Raw genomic sequence first — 27,468 nt, forward strand, 5'->3', positions numbered from 1 at the left:
GAAACCCAGTGGGGCGGCCGCGGTCTGAGGCTGGAGCTGACCCGCAGGTGGTCCCCGCCCTCCGGCGCCTTACTGGTCCCAGAGCCGAGACCCCCAGAGCAGGAGGCAGCAGCGGGACCCCGCGGTGGCGGCCTCCAGGGAGCCTCTGCCTCTTGGCTGCGGTGTCTCAGAGGTGCTCTTTGTCCTGGACACCCAGTGTCCAGGGAAACGCAGGGTCCTAGCTGGGTCAGTATGGACTGTGCCCTGCCCGTCAGTGTGGGACCCCAGGACCTGTGGCATTGGCTGTCAGCCGCCCCAGTGACAGGACCTCGCCCACCCACTGCCCATCTCCCACTGCCACCTCTGCCCACGTTTGCCCACTGCTCACCTCCCTCTACCCTCCTCTGCCCACTCCTGTCCACTGCCTACCTCCCACTACCCTCCAACACCCGGTCTGGAGGGAAGGGGCCAGGCCACTGTGTGCACTCTCTGGGGTCGGCCAGAGACCAGGCCCTGTCCCTGTCCCTGCCGCCCACCCTGCATCCCTGTGGTTCTCTTCACCGCGGTCTCCGCAGGCAGGGGACCTGCCTGTTTATGCTCTGCCGTCGCCATGGCAACTGCCCTGCAGCCCCTCCCTGCGAACTGCCCGCAACCTCCGCCTGTCCTCTCCAGGCCTTGGCTGGCAGCTCTGGGGAAGCCAGGCCGGGCGGGCATGGGGGGCCCGGCGTGCCCAGCCTGGCCCTGAGGTGGGGCTGCCGTGTCCCCTGGCCCCACCCTGATCACTGCCAGCTGGCCCTGTCCTGCCCGCCAGGCCTCCTGCGACCACCGTCCAGGGCCACCAGGGCCAGGGGCTACCTGCCAAGCACTGCCGCCCCACCCGCTCCCCTCCAGGCTGTGCCCCTGCCAAGCCCCAACTGCCGCTCCAGCTGCCGCCACCAACTGTCGCCCGGCTCATTCCAGGCCCCCCAACTGTCCTCCTGAAGGACCAGTGCCAGCAGCCACCCCCCCTTCCCGACCCTGCTGCCCCCCACCCCCGGCCAGCGCCTTCCTTCCTGAGCTCCCACCCGCTCTGCAGTCCAGAGCTCTCTGCACGCGTCACGCGGGACTTGCCCGTGGGTGAGGGGCTGGGCCCTGCCAGAGAGCAGGGGCAGAAAGTAGGGGTGCGGGGGAGGATGGAAGCAGGGTCCACCGTGCCATGGCCAGCCGCTGGAGCTTGTCCTCAGGGGTCTGGAAAGAGCCAGGACTGACGAGCCCTCCCCGGGGAGCCCTGTGCCCTCCTGGTAGTGCCATCCTCTGCCCACGCTCTCCCCTCCATCCTCTGCTCCTGCCCACTGTGGAGCATCCCCACATGCCCAGGTGCTGGCCAGGCTGTAATTCCATCTTGGCCTGCAGCAGGCAGCAGGGCCTGGGCCTCAGGCCCGAGAAGGACCACAGCTGCTTCCAGGCCCTGGCTCACATTGCAGCGATGGCACAGATAGAGCCTGGGAAAGGGACACCACTCCCGGCCATGTCCCCACAGAGGGGGTGCTCCTTGTCAACTCCCCCCAGAGAGATGTTCCCTGTCATGTCCCTAAGTGCTCCCTCTCAATCCCCACAGAGGAAGGTGCTCTCTTCCAGTTCTCCACAGAGGGAGAGGCTCTGTCAGGGCCCACAGAGATGCTGTCATGTTCCCAGATGCTCCCTACTAGATTCCCACAGAGGAAGGTGCTCCCCGTCATGCGCCAACAGGGAAATAGGTGCTCCCCATCATGCACTAACAGAGGGAGTGCTCCCTGTCATGCACCAGAGGAAGGTGCTCCCCATCATGGACCAACAAAGAAAAAGGTGCTCCCCATTATGTGCCAACAGAGAGGAAGATGCTCCCAGTCGTGCACCAACAGAGGGAGGTGCTCCCAGTCATGTGCCAACAGAGGAAGGTGCTCCTGGTCATGCACCAACTTAGAGAGGTGCTCCCCATCATGCGCCAACAGAGGGAGGTGCTCCCGGTCTTGTGCCAACAGAGAGATGTTCCCGTCACTCACCAACAGAGGGAGGTGCTCCCTGTCATGCACCAACAGAGGAAGGTGCTCCCCATCATGCACCAACAGAGGGAGGTGCTCCCCATCATGCACCAACAGAGGGAGGTGCTCCCCGTCATGCTCCAACAGAGGAAGGTGCTCCCCATCACGCACCAGAGAGGCTCCCGTCACTCACCAACAGAGGGAGGTGCTCCCAGTCATGAACCAACCGAGAGGTGCTCCCCATCACTCACCAACAGGGGGATTTGCTCCCGGTCACACACCAACAGGGGGAGGTGCTCCCGGTCACACACCAACAGAGAGGTGCTCCCTGTCACTCACCAACAGAGGGAGGTGCTCCCCATCATGCACCAACAGAGATGTCCCGTCACTCACCAACAGAGGGAGGTGCTCCCTGTCATGCTCCAACAGAGGAAGGTGCTCCCCATCACGCACCAAACAGAGAGAGGCTCCCGTCACTCACCAACAGAGGGAGGTGCTCCCAGTCATGAACCAACAGAGAGGTGCTCCCCATCACTCACCAACAGGGGGAGGTGCTCCCGGTCACACACCAACAGAGAGGTGCTCCCTGTCACTCACCAACAGAGCGAGGTGCTCCCCATTGTGTGCCACCAGAGAGGTGCTCCATCAGGTCCCCGGAGGAGGAACGGTCCCTCTCTAGTCACTACTCTGCTCCCTACCAGGTCCCCACTGAGGGAGGTGCTCGGTGTCAGGCCCACAGAGATAGGTGCCCCTGTTGTCCGCACAGATGGGTGGCTTCCTTTCACGCTCCAAAGAGGAGAGGGACGTGCTTCCAGTCAGGTCCCCACAGGAGGAGTGCTCCCACAGGGTGTCCATGGGGGCGCTGCCAGGTCCCCGCAAGAGGGAATTCTGGATGTCATGTCCCCCAGAGTCCCCCTGCCAGGGTCTCCACAGGTTTCTCTCTTTTGGGGTGCACACCTGGCTGTGCTCAGGGGTCACTCCTAGAGGCGCTCAGGGGACCTCGTGGTGCTGGGGATGGACCCGCGGCCCTACTGCCCGCAAGGCCAGCTCCTCCTCTGTGCTACTTCCCTGGGCCCTCCCTCTGCAGATCCCCACCACAGGGGCCTTCCTTCTGCCTGTGCTGCTTAGAGACCACCAGAGCCACAGCTGGGGCCACGGTCAGTCCGGTGCCCACCGTGGGCCCATTCAGGAGTCTGAAGGACACTGCTCAGCCAACTCTTGCTTCTCAACACAGGCCCCACGGGCCACCAGCATGCCCTGGGGAGGGCAGCCCAGTGCCAGCTCGTGGCAAGCCTGCCCCGCACTGGCCAGTGTGCCCCAACGCCCTGGCTCCCTGCTGCTGTCTGGTGCCCCTCCTGCCCCACTTTATTTACTACAAGCACCGGGGGTCTCCCTCTCCCTCTGTCTCTGTCTCTGTCTCTCACACACACACACTTACTCTGGGCCATGGCACACTTGATTTGTGGTGCTTGTGTGTGGGCTTGCTCAGGGTCACTCCTAAGGTCACTCGCAGGGCCTGTTGGGTGCAGAACCCTTTAGCTGAAAAGTTCACCCTCACCAACTGCCCCTAAAAACTGTGGGAGGTACCAAGTATCCCAGACACGGGCACCTGAGCACGGACACGCACCCGGGAGGGACAGCACCCGGAGCTGGGTGTGGGGCCCTGGGGCCGCTGGTGGGCTGCTGCCTGCAGGAGGGTGCTTTATTCGCCACCTGCCACCCCACCCTCTGTGCCCATCTTGCTCAGCCGACCCCTCTGTGCTGATGTCCACTCACCCGTGTCTCAGCCCTGTCTGCTCCTGCCCTTCCTTTGCTGAAGGCCTGTCCTTCAGTGTGGCCTCCACGCAGGACACTGCACTCTGACCCACCCCCTGCCCGCCACGGCCTCAGTGCCCTGCGTGGGCAAGAGCGGCCAGGCCAGACCACCTGTCCTCATGGGCCTGTCCCGTGGGTCTCAGCCGTGGGCTTGGCCAGGGGACTGTCCCTGTGGCTCTGTCCCGTGGCTCTGTCCTGTGGGCCTCTCCTCTGAGCCTCTTCCCCAGCTTGCCTGAGTTGTCCTGGTGTGTGTGCAGTGGGGGGCGGCCTCCTGTGTGCACGAGTGAGTCCCCCATGCCTGTGGGCCCTGGGCGGCCCTCGCCAAGCCTGTGGTGACAGCCCTGCATGAGCCCGGCCAAGGCGACTCCGGGCCCAAGGCACACCTGCACCCAGGGTGCTAGAGGTGGAGACGGATATCCTGGGGTGCTCGGAAGAGGTGAGGAATGGGCTGGGGGCTCCCGGCTTTGTGGGGCGAGTCTGGCCCCATCTCCCCGGCCTTCTTCCCGGATGGAAAGGTGAGCAAGCAGGTGGTCTGGTGAGCTGAGGGCATGTGTCCTGGAGGGGCTGGGAGGCCGGGGGACCACCCATGCACCCGGACGGCTTCCACACCCTGCCCAGCCTAGTATGCTCAGCCTTCTCTCCAGGCCACGCTGGGGTCTCTGCCGGGCGGGCGAAGACGGGGAGGGCGGCTCAGGGGTCCTGTGTTGGGGTGGGAGCCCACCACTGAGTGCTTACCAGAGCCGGGGGTTTCCTAAGGAAGGAAGGAAGTGGGGCTGCGGGTCTCTGTGCCCTCCAGCACGCCTCGCACTGGGGAGGGGCCCCCTGCACACCCCTGGGCCCGAGCAAGATGGTCAGCCCAAGACCAGCCCAACATGGATGGACAGGCCGGGAGGCGGGACCCCTGGGTCAGCCCTGAACTCGAGGGGGGCAGTCCAAGGACCTAACCCTGGTCTGCAGCCTGCATGTGCAAAGGGAGCTCCACGTCTCCATGGCACCCAGAGGTGCAGGCCCAGGCTGGGGTGTCCCTCCCCTGCATCAGGAGGGAGGGCTGGCTTCGGGTGTGCCGGGCCCAAGGGGGCTTCTGACCCAGGCTCTGGTGCCAAGGGTGAGCTGGGAGCAGTTTGGGCTGGGGGCTGCGCCTGTGCCCCTCCTGCGTGGACCTCCTCAGAGCCCGAGGGAGGAAGGTTCTGCGGCCCCACCGGGCTCACCGCATTCTGCCTGGGCACCGGAACCTTCCAGCGGGAGCAGCAGACTCTCACTCAGCACCCGTCAGCCTTCCTCCTAGGAGCTGGGCAGCTCAGGGCGGGGTCCTGAGGCCTCGCAGAGGGGCTGGGCAACCGTGAGGCCGCTGGCGTTGGAGTGCTGGCTGACCGGGCCCAGGGGCTGCCCTCGGCCTGCTGGCTGGGGTGCTGCCCGCCCTCGGCCTGCCGCCCACTGCCCTACCCCTTCCGCTTCCAGAGGGCCCCAGGGTTATTTTTAACTCAGCTGAGCTGCCTGTGCTGAAGGTGGACAGGCCTGGAGGAGGGGCCAGCGCCAGCACTGCCTGCCCAGGCGCTGGGCTTCTGAGCACAGATGATTCTAGAACCCAGGGCATCAGCAACAGGGACCCACGGGTCAGCAGAGACACTGAGATTCAGACGCAAACCAGGGTCTGACTCACACACGTATGCACACGTATGTACACTCAAGTGCAGGGAGCTATGGATACACAGACGCACATGGGCACAGACACACACAGGCACAGGCACAGATACACACGGATACACACAAATACACACAGATACAACAGATACATAAACCAATACGCACAGACACACACATACAGACAGAAATCCAGACAGAGACGCATACAGACACACACACACACACACACACACACACACACACACAGGCGCACTCTCACACACACACTGACACGGGGGGGGGGGCGTGTGGGAGCAGGAAGGACCTGGGGTCTGGCCACAGATGCGGGCTGAGCCCCGGGTCTTGGGGGCCTGGGGGGCTGTGGGCGGGAGGCCCGTGTCCACCCTCCTAAGTCCCCCACGGGCACCACAGGGAAGAGCAGCACTGGGGAATGTGACCCCAGAGGCAGCTCAGGAGGGCCCCTCTCGCCCTCAGCACGGCCTCAGCTCCCCCCGGCCCCGAGGGACGGGCCTGGAGGACAGGACATCCTCTTGGCAGACACGGGGCTCAGACCGGAGGCTCCAGCCCAGCCAAGGCCACAGGGGAAAAGGTCAGGGGGCCGGGGGCGCCCAGCAGAGCCCGAGAGGCAGCCTGAGCCGGGCAGCGGGCAGCGGGGCCGGAAGGCGGGGCTCTCCTGCACTGCCCCACCCCCGCCCAGGACAGGGGCTGACGGGCAGGGAAGGTGGCCACGGGGGCAGAGGGGCCAAGTGACCGCCCGTCCCCGCAGCCTGGAAGATGCCGAGGCAGCGGACCCCCACTCCCACACGCAGCCCAGGCCCGCCCCACAGCACCCTCTGCACCCTCAGAACGTCTCCCGAGGGAGAAGCTCCTCAGGAAAACCAGCCGGGCCCGGGCGGGCTCCGGGTCTGAGCCTGAGCCCCGACCCTCAGCACCACGGGAGTGAGCCCTCGAAAAAGAGTCGAGTCAGGACCTACCCAGGCGGCCTCCGTCCCCAGCTGCGCTGCGCTCGCCTCCACTGACGCCAGGAGCAGGTGCCACAGGTGCCCTGGACAAGCAACAGGCCCTCCGCCGGCCCCGAGCACCCCAAGGCCACCTCCTCCAGGCAGCTGCCCAGACCGCCCTGCCCCTCCACCTGTCCCGCTCCACTGCACCCTCGGGTTCTGCTCTTTAATATTTTGGTGGGGGTGCACCCCTGCAGTGCTCAGGAGCCACTCCTGGCGGTGCTCAGGGGACCATATGGGGTGCTGGGCTACTGCCCCGCCCCTCTGCACATTTGGTCCAACTCCTTCTCTGTGGTGCTGGGGCGCACCCCGGCTGTAGGCTCTCCCGGGTACGGCCGTGCTCCTGCTGGAGGCTCACGGTCACTGCTGTGGAGAGGCTGGCTGGGCTGTGGCACGGGGGCACGTGGACTTCTATCCTGGCACTGCCTGCTAATGGCAGCCCCCAGCCCCCATGCCTCCGTCTGTGTGTTTTCAAAAGACCGGCAGCGCTCTAGCTCTCTTATCTCTCTTGCCGCCCACGTTCGGTGGTCTCTGGCCTCTGGCTGTTTCCCCCACCCTGGGGAGGCCCACTGCGATAGGTAGGCGAAGGAAGGAACGAGGGCCAGGCTGGTGGGTATCAGTTTTTAGGGTATCAGGCTGTAGTTTTTTCCAACCTCCACTCCCCTTCTGCCTGTCTGTCTGTCTGTCTGTCTGTCTCTCTCTCCTCTCCTGAGCCCCCTCAGATCTTACAGTCTTAGTTTATATTAACAACCACGTAAGGCGGTGACACAAAGGTGGATTGAACATTAACAAATCAACAAAGAGAGGTAAGGCCACTCCTCCAGGAGATTAACTCAAGGATAAAATCTCCTCTAAAGAGATTACTCCAGATTATAGGAGATCCGCTCAAGGGTGGGGTCCCAACGAGGGTGTGTTCTTTCCTCAGCTAGTAATCCACTTAAATAGTTGTAGTAAATCTACTTCCAATATTTCTAGCAATGTCATTCTGTATGAGCACAGTAAGAGATATAAACTTATAGTTTGGTTTTTCCTGAAGACATCTCACTATATATTCCGCAGTCCTCAGGCCAGGGTAGTCTTCCTAGCCCCAGCAGGGTCCTAGTCCTGGGCCAGGGTAGTCTTCCTAGCCCCAGCAGGGTCCTAGTCTTGGGCCAGGGTAGTCTTCCTAGTCCCAGCAGGGTCCTAGTCTCGTTGTTACTTACTTTTGGATCTTGACAGCATTTGTCCATGATCATATAGTTGAGTATCGTGGTGCTTTGGCCTGGCCCATTTCGATGCCAGGGTAGCTCATAGCTTGCCCTGGGTCCATCCAGTCCCTCGTTGGGACCCCACTTTTGGGGTGCTAGGAACTAAGGGCAACTGAGTCAAGAGAGCAGATGCCCAGGAGTAAATATTATTCGGAGTCAATCAACTCCCTAGTTACAAAGCATAATATTAACTGTCTTCCTGTGTCCATACAGAAAGGACATTGCTTTAAGGTCTGTCCTCTCCTTGTTCATCGATTTGCTCGAGCGGGCCCAGTACCGTCTCCATTTTGAGACTTGTTGTTACTGTGTTTGGCATATCGAATACGTCATGGGTAGCTTGCCAGGCTTTGCCGTGCGGGCGAAATACCCCCGGTAGCTTGCCGGGCTCTCTCTAAGAGGGGCAGAGGAATCAAACTCGGCTCGGCTGGGTTGGTTGCGCGCAAGGCAAATGTCCTACCGCTGCGCTATTGCTCCAGCCCTGCTTTAAGGTAAACTATGTAAAAGACGGAGAAAAGCAATATTTGACTTACAAGTTCAATGTCCTAAAAGGATCTGATCTTACAAGCTAAAAGAATCTGATCAGGGCAAAAAGGTGATTAGCTGATTAGGGAGGTGAGCACAGAGAAGAGTTTACAGATAAATACAGAGGAATGGGAGTGACTCGGGAGCACTGTGATGGATGTAACTAATAAACCTAAGCTCCCTGTGGCAATGTTATCCTACATCTGTCCCTGCGTCTGAGGGTGGCGCTGCCAGCTTGTCTGTGCAGCCTCCGTGACTTTTTGAACGCAGCTTGGTGTGTCCAGTCACGGAGCTGCCCGCAGGACAGATTCGAGGGTGCCTGTCACTGCGCGAAGACCTTTCCTTGGCCCTGGCCCTCCCTCCCACCTGCCCCTCTCCAGGGTGACGGCAGCCTCTGCACACCCCTGCCAGGCCCTCTCTCCGCGTAGCCACCGAGAGCTCCTGCTGCCCAGGCGCCAGGCGCCTCCAGCCAAAGGCCCCTCAGAAGCGCGTGGTGGGAGCACGTTTCATTTCCAAACCCTGTGAACTCTCAGAGCAGGGGCCTGCCCCCCCACCTGTGAGTCCTTAGGACAGGAATTCCACTCTCACCTGTGTCACCTGCCACTCACCTGGGACCACCACACACTTGTGTGACCCACTACTCTCACCTGGAACCAGGACTCCCACCCATGTGACCTGGGGCCTGCACCCTCACCTGGGACCCTCACCCTCACTACTCTCACCTGTGTGACCTGCTGCCCCCCCACCTATCACCCTCTGCCCCCCCGCAGCTGACCCGACCGACCCTCTGCCCCCCATGGGGCCAAGGCATCTTCTTGCTTGGTTCTCGGCAGACGCCTGGCACCAATGACAGGCTGAGCTTGTGTGGATGGGTCTGGTGGTGACGGGTCATGACAGGGAGCACCGTGGTGAGGCTGGCCATGGCCTGTCACCTTGTGGCTGCCACCTCTCCTGCCCTGACCTCCGGGCCCCCCACAGCCTGCTCTGGGTTTAGCTGCGGGCCCAGTCCGCCGTCCAGGAACTTTCTCAGAATCCTGCAGGGGCTTCTGAGAGGTGGAGTTTTCTCCCGCCCTGCCCCGCCCCCCGCCGTGTTCCTGCCCTCCCACTGTACAGCACCCCTGCCCGGCACTGCCCCAAGTCCTGGCCACGCTGGCCTACTTCTTTTTGTTGTCAAGTCTTTTTGTTCACACCTGACGGTGCTCAGAGATTACTCCTGGCCCTGCACTAAGGGTTACTGCTGGCAGGGCTTGGGGGGCCACATGGGTGTCAGGAACGGAGCCTGGTGGGCTGCATGCAGGGTACGCACCATGCCCTCCCACCCTGTGTTCTCACAGCTTGGGCCAGAGCTGGTGCTGCTCAGCACCGGCTGCAGGATTGGGCCCAGGTTGGCAGGGCCAGGGCCTGGCCCTGGCCACCCGTCCAGCTCCCTGGTCTGTCTCTTCCCCTCCAAGCTGCTGGTTTCTGTGGCCTCTAGCCTAGACCCTCAGACAGGATGGGATGGCGGCCTGCTAGCTGCAGACACCCTCCTGGGGGCCAACCTAGGCCGGGCGGCCTGATGGGCCCCAGGGTCTCTTGTCCCTCCAGGCCCAAAGAGCTCGTGGCCTGGGACTTTCCGGGGACCATGCCTGCTGAAGTAGCCGTGGGGGCGGGGTGGGGGGACACTTCCTGCTGGTTTCACTCGGCCCCTGCCCTGCTCTTCCTCCCCACCCCAGGGGCTTTCCACGCCACAGAGGCCTGCTATTTTTAATCCGACCAGAGCCCTGGTCCGACCCAACTCTCTCTCTCCAGAGAGAGAGCCTTGGGAGCTGGGGGTGTTGGCCACCGAAGTCCTGCCCTCCCCTCCAAGGCCCTGGCGCTGGGGTCACCTGGCCGCTGCTGGGCAGGGAGTGGGGCCCAGCCGGGTGGGGTGATCCCAGGGCCTGGGTGGGCTCCCTCCGACTTCCCGCCACCCCACCCCGCACTTCAAGGCTCTCCCAGGCCTGGTCACTCCCACACACCAGCCCAGCCCAGCCCAGGGGCCTCGGCCCTCGAGCAGCCTCAAAGCAGGGGACAGCTCTGCTCTGCCACCTGACCCCTGGGGGACAGGAAGGAGCTTGTGGGTGATGCTTCACCCTCCCCACCCGCTGCATTACTGGGTGGGCCCCAGGAAAAGCCCAGCAGTCACTTGCCTGCCCCTCCCCCAGCCTCCTGCCCTGGAGGGCTGTGTGCCTGTCCTGCTGTCCTGGCCCTATGCCATCACAGGTCCCAGTTGGAGGAACCCCAGGACCTAGGGTGGGCCCCGTCCCGCTCCCCGGGCGCGGCAGGGTGTGCCCACCTCACTGGGGCTGGGGCTTGGCGGAGGAGGCTGGGCGGGCGCTGGGAACAGAGAGTGCCTGTGAGGGGGAAGGAAACTTCAGGGTCCCCTGGGGTCAGCTCCGGGACAGTTGCCGTATTTAATCTGCACAGGAGACTTGGAGGAACGGAGGGTGTAACCCAGATCCGCTGAGCAGGCCCTCCCTGCCCCTGGCGCCCGCACCCCTCCCCCTGGCTGCAGCTCTGAGCTGGGGTGCTTGGGGCAGCCCCTGAAACTCCAGGTGGGGCTGAGAGGATCCCAGCAGGAAAATGGACTCTCCTCGACCCCCCGACCCGGTTCTCTGTCCCCTGGGAGAGGGTGCAGGGAAACGTGGGGGAGATCTCCTGCGGCCCCCTTTCCACTCACCAACACCCACGCAAGCGGGCTGAGGCCCCGGCCGCCGGCCTCCGACCCTCCTGGCAGGGCTGCCGGCCGGGGGAGGGAGAGGCCTGGAGTCTGGGGGCTCCCCCCACACCGAGAGCCGCGCTCAATTGGACCCCTCGCTCCCCACGCCACCGAGCCCAGGACACAGCCAGCTCCACCCCGAGGCCTGAACAGCTCGGGCCCCCAGACCCTGCGGGCGGCAGTCCCGGCCCCCCGGGAGGCAGGAAGGAGGGTGTGGGGCCGCCCCATCCTGAGGAAGCCCGCCGGTCAGCTCCCAGATGTTCCGCAGCTGTCCTGGCTGTCTCCGCCCTTTCTCTGACCCCTCATCCGACAGGAAGCGTCCCCTCCTGTCCCCAGGCTGGGAGCCCCCTCCCTTCTTCCCCGTGCCCCACTTCCTGCGGAGGCTGGCGCACCCCCACGCGGCTCCCCACGGCCGGCTGCCGAACTCGAGGAATAAATCGCTGATCTCCAGCCTCAGCTGGGAGGGCCGGTTGTAAAGTCTGGCCGGCTCAGGCGGCTTCAGGCCGACGTGGGGGCGGGGCTGCCTCCCCATCCCAGCCCCTGGACGTTGGAGGGTGGGCACAGAGTCCCCATTCCCCGGCCCCGCCCACGGCGGTGACCCAGCTGGCCTCCGGCGGCCTTGGGCAGGATGGGGCGGGGCAGCCGGGCTCCTGGGCAGGGTCAGGGCCGCCCACCGGCGCGTCCACCCGGGACGGACTTATCTGAGCTTCGAGTCCACAGCGGGGCCCTCCTGCCCACGTGGTTCCCCTGCCCTCGGTTCCCGAGCACCGCTGGTGCCGCTCCCACCGCACCCAGCCTAAAAGGAAAAGGGGGTCGCGGGGCGCCCCGCCGGGCCCAGGCTGTCCCCTTCGTGGAAGGGCGCGTGTCCACCGCGGGCGGTGCGGGCCGGCTAGGCCTGGGCGCGCGTCCACTCTGGCGGGGTGGGCGCGGCGCGTGCCCTCCGGGGGTCGGGGCTTGTGCCCACCCGGGCGCGCCGCCGCCGGCCGTCACCCGTCGCCCGGGCCGTGACTCACAAAGCCCGGGCGGCGCGCGCCCCTGCCCGCGGCCAGCGCACAAAGGGCCGGCGGCGGCGCGCGCGGCGGCGGCGGCGGCGCCCAGGCCTCGCGGCGCGCGAGCGGCCGCGGCCATGTGCGTCGTGTGCTTCGTGAAGGCGCTGGTGCACGTGTTCAAGCTCTACCTGACGGCCAACTACACCGACGCCTTCCGCGGCTGGCCCGTGGACTTCCGCTGGGACGACGTGTGCGCCGTGGGCGGCGGCGGCGGGCGCGGGGCGCTGACGTGCGCGGCGGCCGCGGCGGGCGTGTGGCTGCTGCGCGGCGCGGCGCTGGGGGCCGCGGGCCGGGCGCCGCGGGGCGCGCGCAGCCAGGCGCTGTGCCTGCTGCAGCAGCTGCGCGACCTGCCGGGCCAGCTGGCCAGCTACGCGCTGGCCCACTCGCTGGGCCGCTGGCTCGTGTACCCGGGCTCCATGTTCCTGATGACGCGCGCGCTGCTGCCGCTGCTGCAGCAGGGCCAGGAGCGCCTGGTGGAGCGCTACGGCGGCCGGCGCGCCAAGCTGGTGGCCTGTGACGGCAACGAGATCGACACCATGTTCATGGACCGGCGCGGGGAGCCCGGCGCCCACGGCCGCGGCCTGCGCCTGGTCATCTGCTGCGAGGGCAACGCGGGCTTCTACGAGATGGGCTGCCTGTCGGCGCCGCTGGAGGCCGGCTACTCCGTGCTGGGCTGGAACCACCCGGGCTTCGGCGCCAGCACCGGCGAGCCCTTCCCGCAGCACGACGCCAACGCCATGGACGTGGTGGTCAAGTACGCGCTGCACCGCCTGCGCTTCCCGCCCGCGCACGTGGTCGTCTACGGCTGGTCCATCGGCGGCTTCACGGCCACCTGGGCCGCCATGACGTACCCCGAGCTGGGCGCGCTGGTGCTGGACGCCACCTTCGACGACCTGGTGCCCCTGGCGCTGAAGGTCATGCCGCAGAGCTGGAAGGGGCTGGTGGTGCGCACCGTGCGCGAGCACTTCAACCTCAACGTGGCCGAGCAGCTGTGCCTGTACCCGGGCCCCGTGCTGCTGCTCCGGCGCACGCTGGACGACGTGGTCAGCGCCTCGGACCAGACGCACGCCCTGCCGGCCGGCGACGTGGGCGGCAACCGCGGCAACGAGCTGCTGCTGCGCCTGCTGCAGTACCGCTACCCCGCCGTGATGGTGCGCGAGGGCCTGGCCATGGTCACGCGCTGGCTGCAGCTGGGCAGCCTGGCCCAGGAGGCCGCCTTCTACGCGCGCCACCGCCTGGACGACGAGTGGTGCCTGGCCCTGCTGCGCACCTACCGCGAGCGCTGCGCGAAGGAGCGGGAGGAGGAGGAGGAGGACTGGGGCCCGCACGGGCTGCCCTTCCCGTGGCTGGTGGGCCGGGGCCTGAGTCCCCGTCGGCGCCGCCAGCTCGCGCTCTTCCTGGCCCGCAAGCACCTCAAGAACCTGGAGGCGACGCACTGCAGCCCGCTGGAGCCCGAGGACTTCGAGCTGCCCTGGAGGCTGTAGCCCGCGCGGCGGCCCTCTGCCCAGGCTACTGTGACCCCTCCCGCAGCCTGAAACAGTAAAGCCGGCCTGCCTGGGGACCCCGACCTGGTGTCTGGGGCAGGGGGCAGAACCCGCTGACCTCCCTCCGGTGCCTCCTGCCCTCCTCATCGCTCTCGTCCCCATCCCCAGCTTCAGGGACCCCAGCATAAGCCTGATCCGGGCGGTGGGCTCGATCGCCTCGGAGGAGGGCGGTAGGCTGGCCCTGGGAAAGGTGGGCGTGGGGTCTGCCCGCGTGGCCGGGAACCAACGCTCGGCGGGTGACCTCGTCCTGGGCACGGCCCTGCCGCAGAGCCCTGCCACCCTGGGCGCCCTTCCCGCTGCAGCGAGGGGCGCTGCCCGGGGGGCGAGCGGGGCAGGCGGAGCGCCCCGCGCCCTGCCGGCCCTGGCCGGGGAGGGGGCGCGAGGAAGGCGCTGCGGCCCCGTGAACGAGGTGCAGGGGGCGGCTGGCCTGGGAGAGGGCAGCCTTGGGCCTGAGCACCGCTTCGGCCAGTGGACACAGCCCTGGACACGTCAGGCAAACTCCAGCGCGGCCGCCAGCCCCTCGGGTGCCAGGAGCGCCCTCAGCATCCTCACCTGCGGGGCGGCCGGGACGCGCGGAGCCCGGCCCCGCAGGCCAGCCCGGACAATAAAAACTGACACGGCGGAGGCGACTCCCACAGTCCAGGGGGCCTGCGGGGGCCGGAGTGGGCCGGAGCCCGGCCGCACTCCAGCCCGCCCGCCCTCGGCGCGGCCGGGCCGCAGCCGGGCACCCGCGCGAGTCCGGGGCGGAGCCGGCCGGACGCCGGGGCGGGGCTGGCGGAGGAGCCCGCCTCCCCTTCCGGCTACGTCCGCAGACTCGGCCTATCAGGCGGGAGCGCAGGGCCGGTGCTGGGCGGGGCTACTCCGTCATTGGACCCCGCTCGAGGGGGCGGGGCACGCGCCGAAGCGGAAGTGGGTCGGCGCGGCGCTGATGACGTAGCGCCGCGGTGGCGGTAGTCTTCCGGTGGCGGCGCCTGTGTACGCGGCCCGCGCCTTCCGCTGCGCCCGCTCGCTGCCCCGCGCCCGCGCCCGCGCCCGGTACCGGCACCGGCCCGCCGCCGCTCGAACATGGACTCCGCTGGCCAAGGTACGCGCCGCCGGGGGCGCGCGCCTAAGCTCGGCCGGGCCCTGCCGGGGGCGCCCGGACTGCCCGCGAGGTCAGGTCGGCCCGGTCGGGGAGCGCCCGACAGCCCGCGGGTTCGGCCCGGCCCGGCCGCGGGGCGCGCGGGGTCGTTCCGATCCGGCCGGGGGGCGCCCGGACAGCCCGAGAGGTCGGCCCGGCCGGGGGCACCCCGACAGCCCCCCGACCTCCCGCCGGCCTCACCAGCCCCGTGCGCTGGGGCTGCGCGCGCCGCGGCCCGCCCAGGGCGCGGCAGGCTGTCCGGGCGCCCGTTCGGGCAGGCCCGGCTGGCGGGTCGGTCCCGGGTTCTGCTTTCGCCGTCCTGGGGCTCGTGTTCGCTTTTGATGCCTTAGAAGGGGCGGGGAGGTCGCCCGGGGGCGGCGAGGGAGACCCGGATCAGCGCTCTGAGCACCACTGTGTGTGACCCCCAGACCCCACCCCCAGGGAGTAGTGAGGGCGTAAGCTGGACAGAGGGGACGAAGACGTGGTGAAGGACAGACTTTTAGCTATGACAATTGCTTGCTTCCTGGCTCTTGCTCAGAAGCCTTCCAGGGACGTCTAGTGCCCGGGATGGAGCCCAGACCATCATGTGCGCTTGGGCACACGGGCCTGAGCACCATCGTGTGCCCGACCCTTTGGGCTCTCTCCTTCATGCCCTAGTCAGTGTAGCAGATACACCTGGGTTTTCCATTCACGCTTGAAACATGCAACATTCTGGAGGAGTGCTGGGCCTAGAGAGAGAGTTCTGAGGTTAAGGACCAGCCTGACTTTCCCCAGAGCCCGGTTTGAATTCATGGCACTGCATACAGTCCCCCAGCATTGCCAGGGTCACTTTTTATTTTTTAGTTGAAGCACAGTGAGTCACAAAGTTACAAAGATATTTGTGGTTAAGTTCTAGGCTACAATGTTCCAACATCAGTCTGCGCCAGTGCTACCTTCCACCCCCTAGTCGGCCTCTGTGGCAGGCACCTCTCCCCTGTTAGATTGTTCTGGTGTGTCCTTCCTAGCTTACACACCCACGCACATAAACACACACCCTTCCAACATGCACAGCCGCCCCAGTGGCAGGCATGCATTCTTGGTTCCTATCGGCTTGGGGAGTTTGATATTCCCCTAGGAAGTTTATTTTTACATTCCACATATGAGAGATCATTTTGAGTCTGTTCTTCCCCCTCTGATTTCACGCAATATGATTCTCTCCGGATCATCCTAGTAGCTCCAAAATAACGTGACTTCGTCTTTTCTTACAGACGAGTAGTGCTGTGTATTATGTACTACAGTTTTTTCATCCAGTCGTCAAGTGGTCGCTCCTGAGTACTGTTTGGGTCTGGGCCAGGGCAATAGGACAGCAAAGAGGGCATTTGCCTGCTGTGACAGACCCAGATTCAATACCCAGCACCCCATACGGTCTTCCAAGCATTGCCAGGAGTGATGTCTCAGTGCAGAGCCAGGAGTAAGCCCTGGACACTGCTAACTGGCCCAGAGCAGAATCAAACAAAAAGACATAACTCAATCTGAGCACATTTGGTGTAGTTGATACTAATGCTGAAGGCTCCAGTCGTTCAAATTATCTGTGTAATTAGACCTACAGAAATAGGGATCTGGAGGGATGTCACAGTCGCAGGGCCTTGCATGCTGCCCACCCCAATCGGAGGCCATCTCCGAGTCCTGCCAGGAGTAAGCTCTGAACTGTGCAGGTGAGACCCCAAAACCAAACCGAAACAACAAGTGGGTACATGTACCTTTTAGTAAGCCTGTGTAGCCTGCCAGACCCCTGCCGGGAGGACCCAGTAGGTGGGGCTGCTTTGGTGTCAAGTGTATTCAGTCTATTTTTAGCAGACACAAGTTCTACGGGCTTATCTTCAGTGAAAGAGCCTTGCTTCTTTCCAACCTTGATGCCTTTTACCCTAAGTTAAAATATTTTAGAAAGTCTTTGGTTTGGGGGCGTTTGTACTCTGAGCTTGCTATGGCTTTGTGCTCAGGATCACTCCTGGCGGGGCTCAGGGAACCCTACACTGTACCAGGGATTGATCCAGGGTCAGCCATGTACAAGGCACGTGTCTTCCCCTGCTATCTCCCCCTTCGTCTCTTATAATTCACTTCTGTGGGCTTGTTTGTTGCCTGGTGTGAGACTAGAACCCGGGGTCTTCCGCACGCATTCTGTGCTTCCCCACTGAGCCACAACTCACCCCCTCGTTCATGTGGAGACATGCTGACCACAGACAAAGCTTCTTTACAGAATAGGATGAGGAGAAGGAAGGTGCTAGGATGATCTGGAGAGAATCATATGAGTGGAATCGGAGGGGGAAGAACAGACTCAAAACGATCTCTCAGAATGATCCTTCACAGGATGTGCCTGGAAGGGACTGAAGTCAGCTGTTTTGGGGTTTTCCCCATGGGTGACCCCATGCACACAGGCAGAGGCATCAGCTTGGCTGGGAAGAAGGAACTGGACTGGGTGTGGCCGGGTGTGCGGGCCTGGGTGGGGGTGAGACGACTGGTGAGGCTTGGGTGTGCTTTCACTTGGGAGCTGAGAGCCAGTGGGCTGGGTGGTGGGGCTTGTGCTTTCAGGGTGTTGCGTTCCTTTGCTCTGAACCATGCCTTCAGCAAAAGTGTCCTGCCGGTGGAGGTGTCACCCTTGGGCCCCTGGGCGGGTGCGTGAGTGCCTGCAGCCCCTGAGACTCACTTGGCTTGCGGTCCCTCAGGCCTCGCTGTCACGGCTCCTGGCAGAGAGGAGCCACCCCCCGCCCTGTTCCCCTGCATCAGAGGCCTCGGTTTACTCCCCTGTTCCTTGACCTTGGGCCTCGTTTTGTCTCTGTCAGACATCAGCTTGAATTCTCCCAACAAAGGCCTGCTCTCCGACTCCATGACGGATGTTCCCGTCGATGCGGCCGTGGCTGCCCAGAGCCCTGGAGTTGAGGGCCTGACGGAGGCCGAGGAGGAAGAGCTCAGGGCTGAGCTCGCAAAGGTACTGCGTGTGGGTCACGTGTCCGGGGGTGGACAGAGGGTCTCGCAGGTTCCTGCGGGGCCAGAGCCCAGGTCGTCCCTGGGGGAACCTGGGTGCTGCTGCCGAAAGTTTCTGGGAGCTCAGCCTGGCACTCCCCGATGCCACCAGCCTGCTGCGTCCCAACTCACCTTGTGCGAATCTTGACCTGGAATCTGGGAGAGGGCTCAGGGCTGGAGCACAGGCTGTGCACGCAGGAGGCATTGATCGTTCCTGAGGACAGCTCAGTGTGGCCCCAAAGCAAGGGAGCAGTAAGAGGGAGGGTTCCCTGAGTCCACGGGGCTTCCGAGTGAAGGCCTCCGAGGGAATGTTTGTTTGGGGGCGTGCCTGGCCCGGCCGTGCTGTGTGATGAGCGCTGGTCCTGCAAGCAGTGACTTTCCTATGCTGTGGGTTTGGTTTGGGGATCACTCCTGGTGGTTAGGGGGCCCATCTGAGCATGGCCCATGTGCCAGGCAAGTACCTTACCTGCTGTGCTACAGCACTGCTGCCCCCTCTTCAATCTGATTTTTGTTTTGCTTTCTGGTGCTCAGGGTTTTCTCCTGGCTTGTGCTCAGGGGTGATTCCTGGCGGGCTTGGGGACTGTATTTAGTTCTGGGGATCGAACACAGGTTGGCCACATACAAGGCTTGCGCCCTATCTGCTATGCTGTTGTTCTGGCCGTGTGATTTTGTTTTGTTTTGTGCCCCCAACCAGTGGGTGTCAGGGCTTACTCATGGCTCTGTGCTCAGGGATCACTGCTTGGCAATGCTTAGGGAACCATTTGTGGTACCAGGGATCGAGTCCAGCCCCAGAGCTTCCCTTCTTGCACCACAGCCAAGGCTCACCGCAGGCCTTAGTGCACACTTTCTGTCTGTCTCCTCAACCCCCTCTCACCTGCCAGTTCGGCCCCAAGTGAGGCTTGTAGACCTTTTCTGAGTTAAAAAAGGGTTGAGGGAGGTGCAGCCTCAAGTTCAAGGAAAGCTAGACTTTGCCTTATGTTTTGTTATTTTATTTTCTGTTTCTTGGGCCATGTCCAGCAGTGCTTGGGGATCTGTACGTGGTGCCAGGGATCTAACCACTCCTGTCCTGTATCTTGTGCCCTAGAGTTTGCTTCTTTTTTTTTTTCCTTTTTGGGTCACACCCGGCGATGCTCAGGGGTTCCTCCTGGCTCATGCACTCAGGAATTGCTCCTGGCAGTGCTCGGGGGACCATATGGGATGCTGGGAATCGAACCTGGGTCGGCCATGTTGGCTGCGTGCAAGGCAAACGTCCTCCCCGCTGTGCTATCACTCCAGCCCTAGACTTTGCTTTTTACCTCAGGTCCAAAGATTCCGTGTGTGTGTGTGTCTCGTGACCCATAGGTGGAATGATGTGGGAACTCTTGTGTCACTTAGAATTCTCCGTCTCCTGTAGGACGTAGGCATTAGGCTCTGTTGGAACCTTCTGGCCAGTGACTAGTGACTGACTGCTGGGCTGGCCGGGAATAGTTTCCTGTTAAGATGGTCTCACGTGTGTCTTAATAGGTCCTTTAACTCTTCAGAGTCTCTTCTGTGGTATTTCGGCTCCAAACTGCACTTTTCTGTGATACTTTTCTGAGAACAGCTGTTTGAAGGCTCGCCCTCGGGGAGTGGGGAGATCCCAGACCAAGTGCCCCTTTGTATGCAGGAGGCAACCCCGGGTCAAGGCTAGCACTGCTGCCTGCTGTGGCCTCCCCTCTTCCAGGACGGGTCTGTCGAGGCTGGGAAGTGCTTCGTAGGGCTGCAGCGTACCCTTTCTGTGCCGGCCCAGGGTTAGTCCCCAGCACTACGGGTGTGACTCCGAGTACTGCCCTTGGTGCCCACCCGCGCCCTCCAGACAGGGCTGAGCCAGACAGAATTGGTTGCTCCTGATGTAACACAGGAATTGGTGAGAAGTCTGCGCCCCTAAAGCTGCCGGGAGACTCTCCACAGCTCGCCGTGCCAGAGGCTGCTCCATGCTCAGTGTCCGTCCAGCCGCTGCCGAGGCCTGGACGGGGCTCCTGCAGGCCTGGCCCTCTGCTGTCCCGTGGCTCAGGCTGGTCCAAGCCCCGGACAGTTGTGTCTGCCTCGTCGCTCGCTGTCCTGGGCTCAGAGGGCCCTGCCCCAGAGCCCCGAGGGAAGGGGGTGGTCCCTGGGGCAGTCCGGGAGCACAGGGCTCGCCGTGCCTGCTGGAGCCACTCGGCGCACAAGGGCGGAGAGTGTCCGGAGTCAGCTGGATGGCCGCCACGGCAGGCGCTCTGGGCTCCGCAGGCGGCCAGCGCACTGTCTCCTGAGAGCGGGAGCCGTTCGCTGGCTGACTGCCGGCCGCTGTCCACAGGTGGAGGAGGAGATCGTGACGCTGCGCCAGGTGCTGGCCGCCAAGGAGAGGCACTGCGGGGAGCTGAGGCGGAAGCTGGGCCTCTCCGCCCTGGAGGGCCTGAAGCAGAACCTGTCGAGGAGCTGGCATGATGTGCAGGTCTCGAGCGCGTAGGTATCTCCCCCAGGCACGTGCCGGGTGTGAGCGTCCTCCAGTGCGGGCCTGGCGGTGGCAGACACGGGCCCTTGGTCGCGTCATTGCTCTTGCTCTGGCTCAGAGCATCTGCAAGTGCAGCCAGGGGCAGCCAGGGTAAAGCACGGGCGCTGGCCCGGAGGCCAGAGCGCTAGTACGGGGCAGCGTGCTCGCCTTGCACGGCTGCCCGGGTTCGATCCCTGGCACCTCAGAGGTGCCCCAAGCCCACCAGGGATCATTCTTAAGCTCAGAGCCAGGAGTAAGTCCCGAGTGGTCTGCTGTGGTCCCAAAACAAAGCAAAGGTAAAGGAAAACCAGGGACCGGAGAAGCAGTTCATGCATTTGCCGTGCACTTGGCCAGCTGGGGTCCAGTTCCTGACAACCCATGTGGCACCACCGGGAGTGACTCTTGGACACAGAACCAGGAGTCAGCCCTGAACTCTGGGGTGTGACCCAGAAACCAAAAAGAAGTTTATAAAAAAAAAAAATAATTCTTTTGTGCTAGGGAAGTATAGTTTCGTATTTCAGTGAATGATCTCAAATGTGTTTGGGGTCACAGGCACTGCGAGGAGCCCCTCACTGGCCCAGCCTGCTGGGCAGGTCTGCGCAGAGGTGGGCCTGCTTTCGCCGGCCCGGTCGTGTGTGTATGTGCGTGTGTACGTGTGCTTGTGTGCGTGCTGGCCTTGCCATTCCCCTGGAGAGGTGTGTGTGTGTGTGTGTGTGTGTGTGTGTGTGTGTGTGTCCCACACCTGACCTGAACTGTGGTGCTCCGGGATCACTCCTGGCGTGCTTTGGGATCCTGCATGGTGGCAGGGCTCACCCTGGGCTGGGCCTCGGGGAGGGAGCACTTTCCCTCTGCACCATCTCTGTGGCTCTTTCACTTTGACTTAGAAGCTGAGTAAGAGTGTTCTAAGTAATTTCTCTGCACACTTTTTGTTTTTAGCTATGTGAGAACTTCTGAGAAACTCGGAGAGTGGAACGAAAAAGTGACCCAGTCGGACCTGTGAGTGCCTTCGCCTGCCCTGCATGGGCGCCAGAAAATGATCTCCTGGCTTCTTCTCTGTCCTTTCCTTAATAATGCGTTTCTCCTCTCAAATACGAAAGAAGCTCCGCTCCAAACCGTGGTTGCTGTCCTGGACAGAAGTTCAGCCAGCCGCCGAGCCGTGCTGAGAGCGCCCCTGTGCAGCCATGCCCTCCCAAGAGGGGCTGTGCCAGGCCCCCAGCTAGCTGAGGTTGGCGGTGCCAGCTGGGCCATCAGAGCTCGCCTTGCCTGGGCGGGTCTGTTTGATCTCTTTTCAGGAGACCCACGCCTGAGTGCACGCGGTCCTGGCACACAGGCTGCCCCGCCCGACAGTGGCAGTGGGGGTGGGGGAGGGGGGCGCAGGACTGCGTTTCTCCTGACAGCTGCAGTGGAGAAAGACTTCGTGTTTTCTTTGAGGCCGGCAGCGAGGTGTCTGACGCCTGCCTTTCAGCTGTGCTGGGCAGTGTCTGAGAGGGCACTTTAGTCCCTGGGGAGGGGACACGGCAGGGTCTGTGTGCTGAGCATGGCCGGGCTGGGCGGGCCTGTCAGTCCCAGGTGTGGGTGGGGCCACACCCTTCGGGGCTCCGAGGCTGCTCCTGGGATCCGATGGGCTGGGCCACGCCAGGGCCCACACCTGTCCTGCGCCTCCACGCTAGGGCTCGGGACTTGCAGCCCATCTTGTGGCGGCGGTGGCACGGGGGGCGCCAGGCAGACCGCGAGGTCCTCAGGAACGCCAGCTGGTCCAGACCGCCAGGGCCTATGAAGCACCCTGCCCTTCCCCAGCCGCCTCCCAGCTGTAGGGGAGCCTGGGGCTACTCTCTGGGGGCTTCCTTGTCTTGGCATGGAGCCGGCCGGTTTCTCCTGGGGCTCCTTCTGCAGGTGCGGCTGCTGGGCGCAGGAGTGCCCCTCTGACGCCCCTCGCACCCGGAGCTCCCCAATGCCTTCCTGAGTGCTGCTGGCGGACTGCTTCCTCTGGGGAGTCTGGTGTGCGCACCCTCACGCTCTCGCCCGCCCCTCCCCCTCCCCTCCCCCTTCCCCTCCCTCCCTCTCTCTCTCCCTCCCTTTCTCCCTCTCCCCCTCTCCGTCGCTCTCCCCCTCTCTCCTTCTCTCCCTGCCCCCCCGCCCCTCCTTCAGAGTGCACAGGTGCTGGCTGCACTTTCTCCTGGACCTCTAGTGCTTTAGTTCTCGAGTGCTTTGGTTGCAGGTGACAGCACAAGAGGTTCGAGCCTCCTGACGGGCCCAGAGAAACATCCCGCTCCTCCAAGGCGGCTCTGCCTCTGGGGGCACAGGAGACCCCTGCCAAGGTGGTCACCTGAGCACATGCCTGCCTCGCAGGAGAAGGGCAGAGGCCACTGCCCAGTGCTTGGGCCTGGGCCTGCCACTGTTCTGGGCAGGGTTGTCAGTGCTGTTTTCCCTTCTCAGCTACAAGAAGACTCAGGAAACACTCTCCCAGGCGGGACAGAAGACCTCAGCTGCCCTGTCCACTGTGGGCTCTGCCATCAGCAGGAAGCTTGGAGACATGAGGTGCGACACTGCCCATCTCGGCCCGTGGAGCAAGCTCTGGACTGTGGGTCCACCTTTGCTGCCGAACTTGCTCGCGATCCCTCTCTGCCTCTACTGTCTCTGGGAGGGGAGGGTACTGCCGGGCCAGGAATGCTGGGGTGGTCCTCACTAGGTGATGGTGCTGCTGTCACCCAGCTACTGTGGGTGGGGGGGGGCGGGGGCCCCTGTACTGGCAGGAGTCTTCCCCTCCAGGGCCCTCAGCTCAGGGCACTCTCCAGGGGCCAGTGATCCCTCCGGACCCCCAGAGGTGCTCAGGAGCCCTGGGGCCTGGGGCCAAGGACAGCAGGTAGCTCCTCCCACCTGGCACCTTTGGCCGGGCCCTGGAGCTGGGGCGGGCTGTGTGTGTGTGTCTGTGTGTGTCTTTGTGTCTGTACACCTGCTCTCCTGGGCTTCAGGTGTGTGCCCGCGGGTCAGTCACTCAGTCCGCGGGTCCTGGTGGGGCGACTGCTCTGGCCCCTCCCTGGGGTGTCTGCTCCAGCTGCTCCCTAACCTGGCCCCTGGCCTGCAGGCAGAAGGCGGCTCCCCCTTTAGTCCCAGCGCCTGGGCTCTTGGTTCAGAACCTTCCAGATCTTGTCTCTGTGCTTTCTCCGCCTGGGGCTCTCCACACAGCTCTGTGGCTTGGGAGGAATCCCCTGGGCTGTTGCCCGGAGCAGCCCTGGCCTGGGGGAGCTCTTGTTCTCCCATCTCCCATGGGTGGCTCCCCTCCGTTTCTGGGCTGGGCAGTGGCTACAGCCCTGGTGGCCTGGCCTCACCTCCAGACCCAGCAAGGTGGGGGGAGTATTGTGGCAGCGTGTGGGGCTCAGTGTGGGTCCCCTCGTGAGGGTCACCCTGTCGGGGCAGACGCCCTGTTGATGTGATCAAGTCTGGGGCGCCGCCGGCTGCCTCCCAGTGTGGCCTTGGTCGGTCGTGAGCTCGTCGGTGGGCACAGCCTGTGTGAGTCCCCTGTAGTGCGGCCCCCGAGGCGCCTCTGCTGGAGACCAGTGCCCCCCAGAGCCCGTGTGCTGTTGCCGCTTCTGAGAACGGGTCAGGGTCAGGGTCAGACTGACCCTGGCGGAGGCAGCTTCCCCCAGTGGCATCACCCTCGGGCCTGCCCAGGGCAGAGGCAGGGAGTAGGCCGGGAGGCTGGGCTGGGTTGAGCAAAGTCCCCTTCCGACTCCACGGGGGTGCTGAGCACCTCCAAGGGATGTGGGCTATTCTGTGTGCCCCTCGCCCCACAGGGGCCCTTGGGCACTTTCGCTGCTGGCCCCTCTCTCAGGGCCTGGAGCTCTGAGGCACAGACGGTGCAGCAGGCTTGAACCTGAGCCCCAACTACTGGCTCCTTCCCTCTGCCTCCCGCGGGGGCGTGCTTGCGTGGGCGTGGGCGTGGGCTGAGGTGTGTGTTGTGTGTTTGTGTGTGTGTGTGTGAAGTGTGGTAAGTGTGGTGTATGTATGGGTGAGGTGTGTGTGAGTGTTGAGATTGCATGTGAGGTGATAGGCGTGTATGTGTGTGTCTCAGGTGAGCGGTGTGTGTGAGCTCTGGTGTATGTGTGAGGTGTCTGTGTGTTGGGTGGGGGGGCTGCTCACCCACGCCTGTTCCCGCGTGCTTTGCCCACTCACTCGCCTAACTCTGCGTTTCTTCTTTCCTGCTGCCGCCGCCTCTCAGGGCTCGTCCATTCTCACACTCCTTTAGGTAAGGCCGGACACGGCGAGGCTGCTGGGGAGGTGGCCCTGCAGGCCCGCCACTCCCACGGGGCCCCGCCTGCCCCTGCCCTGGCGGCAGAGCACAGCCCTCAGCCCTGCCAGGCCGCCTTGGGGAGGCCTCCTGGGCAAGTGGCGGGCCCCGCTGTGCCCCTCGCGGTTCTCTGCCCTTCCACCAGCAGTCCAGGCAAGGGCAGCATCATTCTGACCCCTGAGTCACCTGATCTCACCATTTTGCCAGAAGAGTCCTGAGACACTTGGGTGGGGGGCGTGAACTAAGGGTGGCCCCCAGAGCTGGGTCCTGTCTGCGTTGTCTGCGCCTCGGCCGTGGCCAGCCCCTTCAGCTGGCTGGGGCCCGCCGGCCTCTGTCTGACTCTCCTTTTCTGCTTCTGTCGTGCTTCCGAGCAGCAGCTACTCCATCCGTCACTCCATCAGTATGCCAGCCATGAGGTAACGTCCCTGCAGCTGGGACCACGTTCCCTGGGGCTTCGTGGCTGGGGGCGGGCGAGGCCGTCGGCTGAAGCACGGGAAAGCTCTCGGGCACCTGTGCACCTACACACTCGATGTCCGAGGCCCCGAGGGGCTTCCCTCCACCCCAGGACCCTCCTGCACTGGCCATGACATCCGTCCCGTAACAGTTCTGGTGTTTGTCTCCCCACGGGCTCGGCCGGGACCCACCTGCTGCTGGGTGTTTCCAGCCGGTAGCCTTCAGGGCTTCAGTTCTTGGGGTGCTGGTGCTGGGACCTGGTTCTTCTGAGTGACCTTGGCTGGACTTTCTGCAGGGGACTCCCTTGCCCCCCTTTTGGCTCCTGCTCTCTGTATTTTTTTTGCAGCGAGGTCTTAGGGTCTTCGAGGATGAGCCTGACCCCGAGGCCATTCCCTGAGGGCCACCTGCCACTCCCTCACCCCACTGCTCCCCCCTTTCCTCACAGGACTTCCGCCACCTTCAAGTCCTTTGAAGACCGAGTTGGCACCATCAAGGTAATTGTGCCCAGACTCTCTTGGGGGGGTGTGACCTGTCTCTCGGGAAATGGGTGACCACCAGGGCTGCCCCTCTGCCGCCTGCCTCCCGAGTGCGTGCGGGGCCCTGCCCGGGGTGGGCTCTTCTGTGGCCCCGCTGCCTGAGTTCTGCCCGGCCCGCGGCCTGCCTTCCCGGTGTGCCCCCCCTTACGCGTGCCTTCCTCTAGTCCAAGGTTGTGGGTGGCAGAGAGAACGGCAGTGACAACCTTCCCTCCCCAAACGGGAGTGGCGACAAGCCTTTCTAAGCCGCTGCAGCCCGCCAGGCGGTGGACCCAGTTCGTGCCCCTGTCAGCGCCGCGGAGCCGCTGCCCAGATGCGTCGGACTGTTGGTGCTGCCACCTGTGCCCTGGCTGCCGGCTGGCGTGGCTGAGCTCCTTGTGGACACTTTCCTTGGTTGTGGCGCCAGCCTTCCTGGCGCAGGAAGTGGACAGGGTGGTGAGTGCCCGGCCTCTGGGGCTCTGGCTCCCGCTGCTGCGTGTGGGCAGAGGACGGGGAGGCCAGTCCCAGGAGGGCGCCCAGGCAGCCCACTGCAGCATCGGCAGTCTGGGCCCTCCAGAAGACAGGTGGTTCCACAGCTGCCTGGCACTGCACTTGTGATTGAGCTTTGACTAAGGCAGATTCTTTATTTTTTAAACGCAGTGGACTTTTCAGAAATTAAAACTAAGCCAAGCAGCTTTAACCTTGTAGAGAATATCGTTTCCTTGGACTCCAGCTGAAACACAAGCCTTACATCACCTTATGCTGTCTGACATATGGTTTCCGTAGTTGCGTGACGCCCGGCCCAGTGGGGTCTGCGTGCTGTGTGGCCTTTGGCACGGTGCTTGCTTCTGTGGACACACTGTCCGTAGGCATGGAACTGACTCCCGTGTCTTCCTCCACTGGCCATGGGGCTTACGGGTCTTGGGTGGGTTGCGGGGACAGGAGTCACCTGCTGCCTCGACTGGACCACCTCGTGTGGCCACATGGCCGTGGTCCCCGCTTGTCAGCTGCCCCAGATGTAGCCTGGGTGTCAGCCAGCTGGCTCTCTGCTGTCCCTCTGCCCGGGAGCTGTGGAAGTCCCTGTCCTGCTGGAGGCTGCTGCTCTCGTGGTGTCCTATCCCGGGACCGCTGGGACGGTTCTGCCCACCCACCTGCTTGGCTGGAAATGTCCACAGGCACTTCAGACGACCCTGCCGGGGCCTGGTCTCCGCAGTGTGTGTTGGCAGGTGTGGGGCCCGGTGGTGCCCTTTCCAGTTCAGCTGGACGATAGAGGCGCTGCTGCTGTCCAGCTGCCTCTCTGCCCCTTTCCTCAGTACGGGCCTCCAGGAAAGGCTGGCCCCAGCGGCCACCGGGGGAGTGTGACTGCCGGGAGCATGTGAAGTCACGGACCTGGGTGGGAGGTGGCTGGGCAGAGTTCAGACTTGGGGGTACAGAGGTGCACCTGATGTGCACCCAGCTCTGGCTCTCTGCCCTTGCCGGGGAAGCTGAGGTCCCTTCTTTCCTGGCCAGTGGAGCTGTGCTCTGAGAATGGAGGACAGCTGGTGGTGTGCTGGGCAGAACCTCTGGCCCTGGAGAGGAGCAAAGCCTCCTCGACGTCTGTGTTGGAGGACCAGTGTCTGCCAGCACCCGCCATTTGGCAGATGACCATCCTTACGAACATTTGTAATATACCTTTTATATATCATGCATCTTGCTTATTTTGTTTTCAGGATTATTAAGAATTTCTATGCTATTATGTGGCATTCGATAACATTTAATAAATGTTCTGTTCCTGTGTTCTTGCTCCAGTGGGCAGACTTCATTCTGAGTATCGGGGCACATGCCTTTCTGTATTAGTGACTATTTTCTTAGGGCTGCTAGGTCAAGGGTCACTCACTGAGGCCTTACTTGTTCTGGGAGCTTCAAACACAGCCCCATCATGGATAGCCCCTGTTTCAAGTTGGTGCCTGTGCTCAGTGCTTTCCTGTGGTTCACAGCCGGGGGTTGATCAGTGCAGGAGCCCAGGGATGTGTTGCTCCAAGAGGCCTGGCCCTGTCAAACTCACTTTTCTTTTCTCTTTTCCTGTT

General features: G+C 63.5%; 4 protein-coding genes across 10 annotated transcripts in view; 3 read left to right on the forward strand and 1 right to left on the reverse strand.

Annotated features, from left to right (window-relative positions):
* ARFRP1 (ADP ribosylation factor related protein 1) overlaps positions 1-27,468 on the reverse strand; it is a 65,129-nt gene that overhangs the window by 35,903 nt on the left and 1,758 nt on the right. The window lies entirely within an intron of this gene.
* Positions 2,841-27,468, forward strand: part of TCEA2 (transcription elongation factor A2) — a 102,666-nt gene continuing 78,038 nt past the window's right edge. The window contains exon 1 of the mRNA XM_056108055.1: positions 2,841-2,844. The gene's annotated coding sequence lies outside the window, so the exon portion shown is untranslated. The remainder of the gene's footprint in view (positions 2,845-27,468) is intronic.
* ABHD16B (abhydrolase domain containing 16B) lies at positions 12,072-13,579 on the forward strand. Its single transcript, XM_056108051.1, has one exon. It carries the CDS (start codon positions 12,072-12,074, stop codon positions 13,476-13,478), a length of 1,407 nt encoding a protein of 468 aa, XP_055964026.1. The 3' UTR covers positions 13,479-13,579.
* Positions 14,359-27,185, forward strand: TPD52L2 (TPD52 like 2). Of its 7 annotated transcripts, XM_056108056.1 has the most exons (9): positions 14,381-14,622; positions 17,478-17,623; positions 19,973-20,121; positions 21,086-21,145; positions 22,586-22,687; positions 24,369-24,395; positions 24,809-24,853; positions 25,336-25,384; positions 25,591-27,185. In XM_056108056.1, exons 1-9 carry the CDS (start codon positions 14,604-14,606, stop codon positions 25,666-25,668), a joined length of 675 nt encoding a protein of 224 aa, XP_055964031.1. In that variant the 5' UTR covers positions 14,381-14,603; the 3' UTR covers positions 25,669-27,185. The 7 variants fall into 7 exon arrangements, with proteins under 7 accessions (XP_055964035.1, XP_055964036.1, XP_055964037.1 ...); XM_056108057.1 differs by lacking the exon at positions 24,369-24,395 and having other exon boundaries at positions 14,386-14,622; XM_056108058.1 differs by lacking the exon at positions 24,369-24,395 and having other exon boundaries at positions 14,386-14,622; positions 24,812-24,853.

Source organism: Sorex fumeus, unplaced genomic scaffold, assembly GCF_029834395.1.
Source record: "Sorex fumeus unplaced genomic scaffold, SorFum_2.1 ptg000193l, whole genome shotgun sequence".
In the NCBI taxonomy this organism is placed as follows: domain Eukaryota; kingdom Metazoa; phylum Chordata; class Mammalia; order Eulipotyphla; family Soricidae; genus Sorex; species Sorex fumeus.

Coding starts and splice junctions, on each gene's coding strand:
- ABHD16B (XM_056108051.1), top strand. CDS start 12,072: ATGTGCGTCGTGTGCTTCGTGAAGGCGCTGGTGCACGTGTTCAAGCTC.
- TPD52L2 (XM_056108056.1), top strand. Junction 20,122..21,085: donor GATGTGCAGGTCTCGAGCGC/GTAGGTATCTCC, acceptor TTTTGTTTTTAG/CTATGTGAGAACTTCTGAGA. Junction 22,688..24,368: donor AGGAAGCTTGGAGACATGAG/GTGCGACACTGC, acceptor GCCGCCTCTCAG/GGCTCGTCCATTCTCACACT.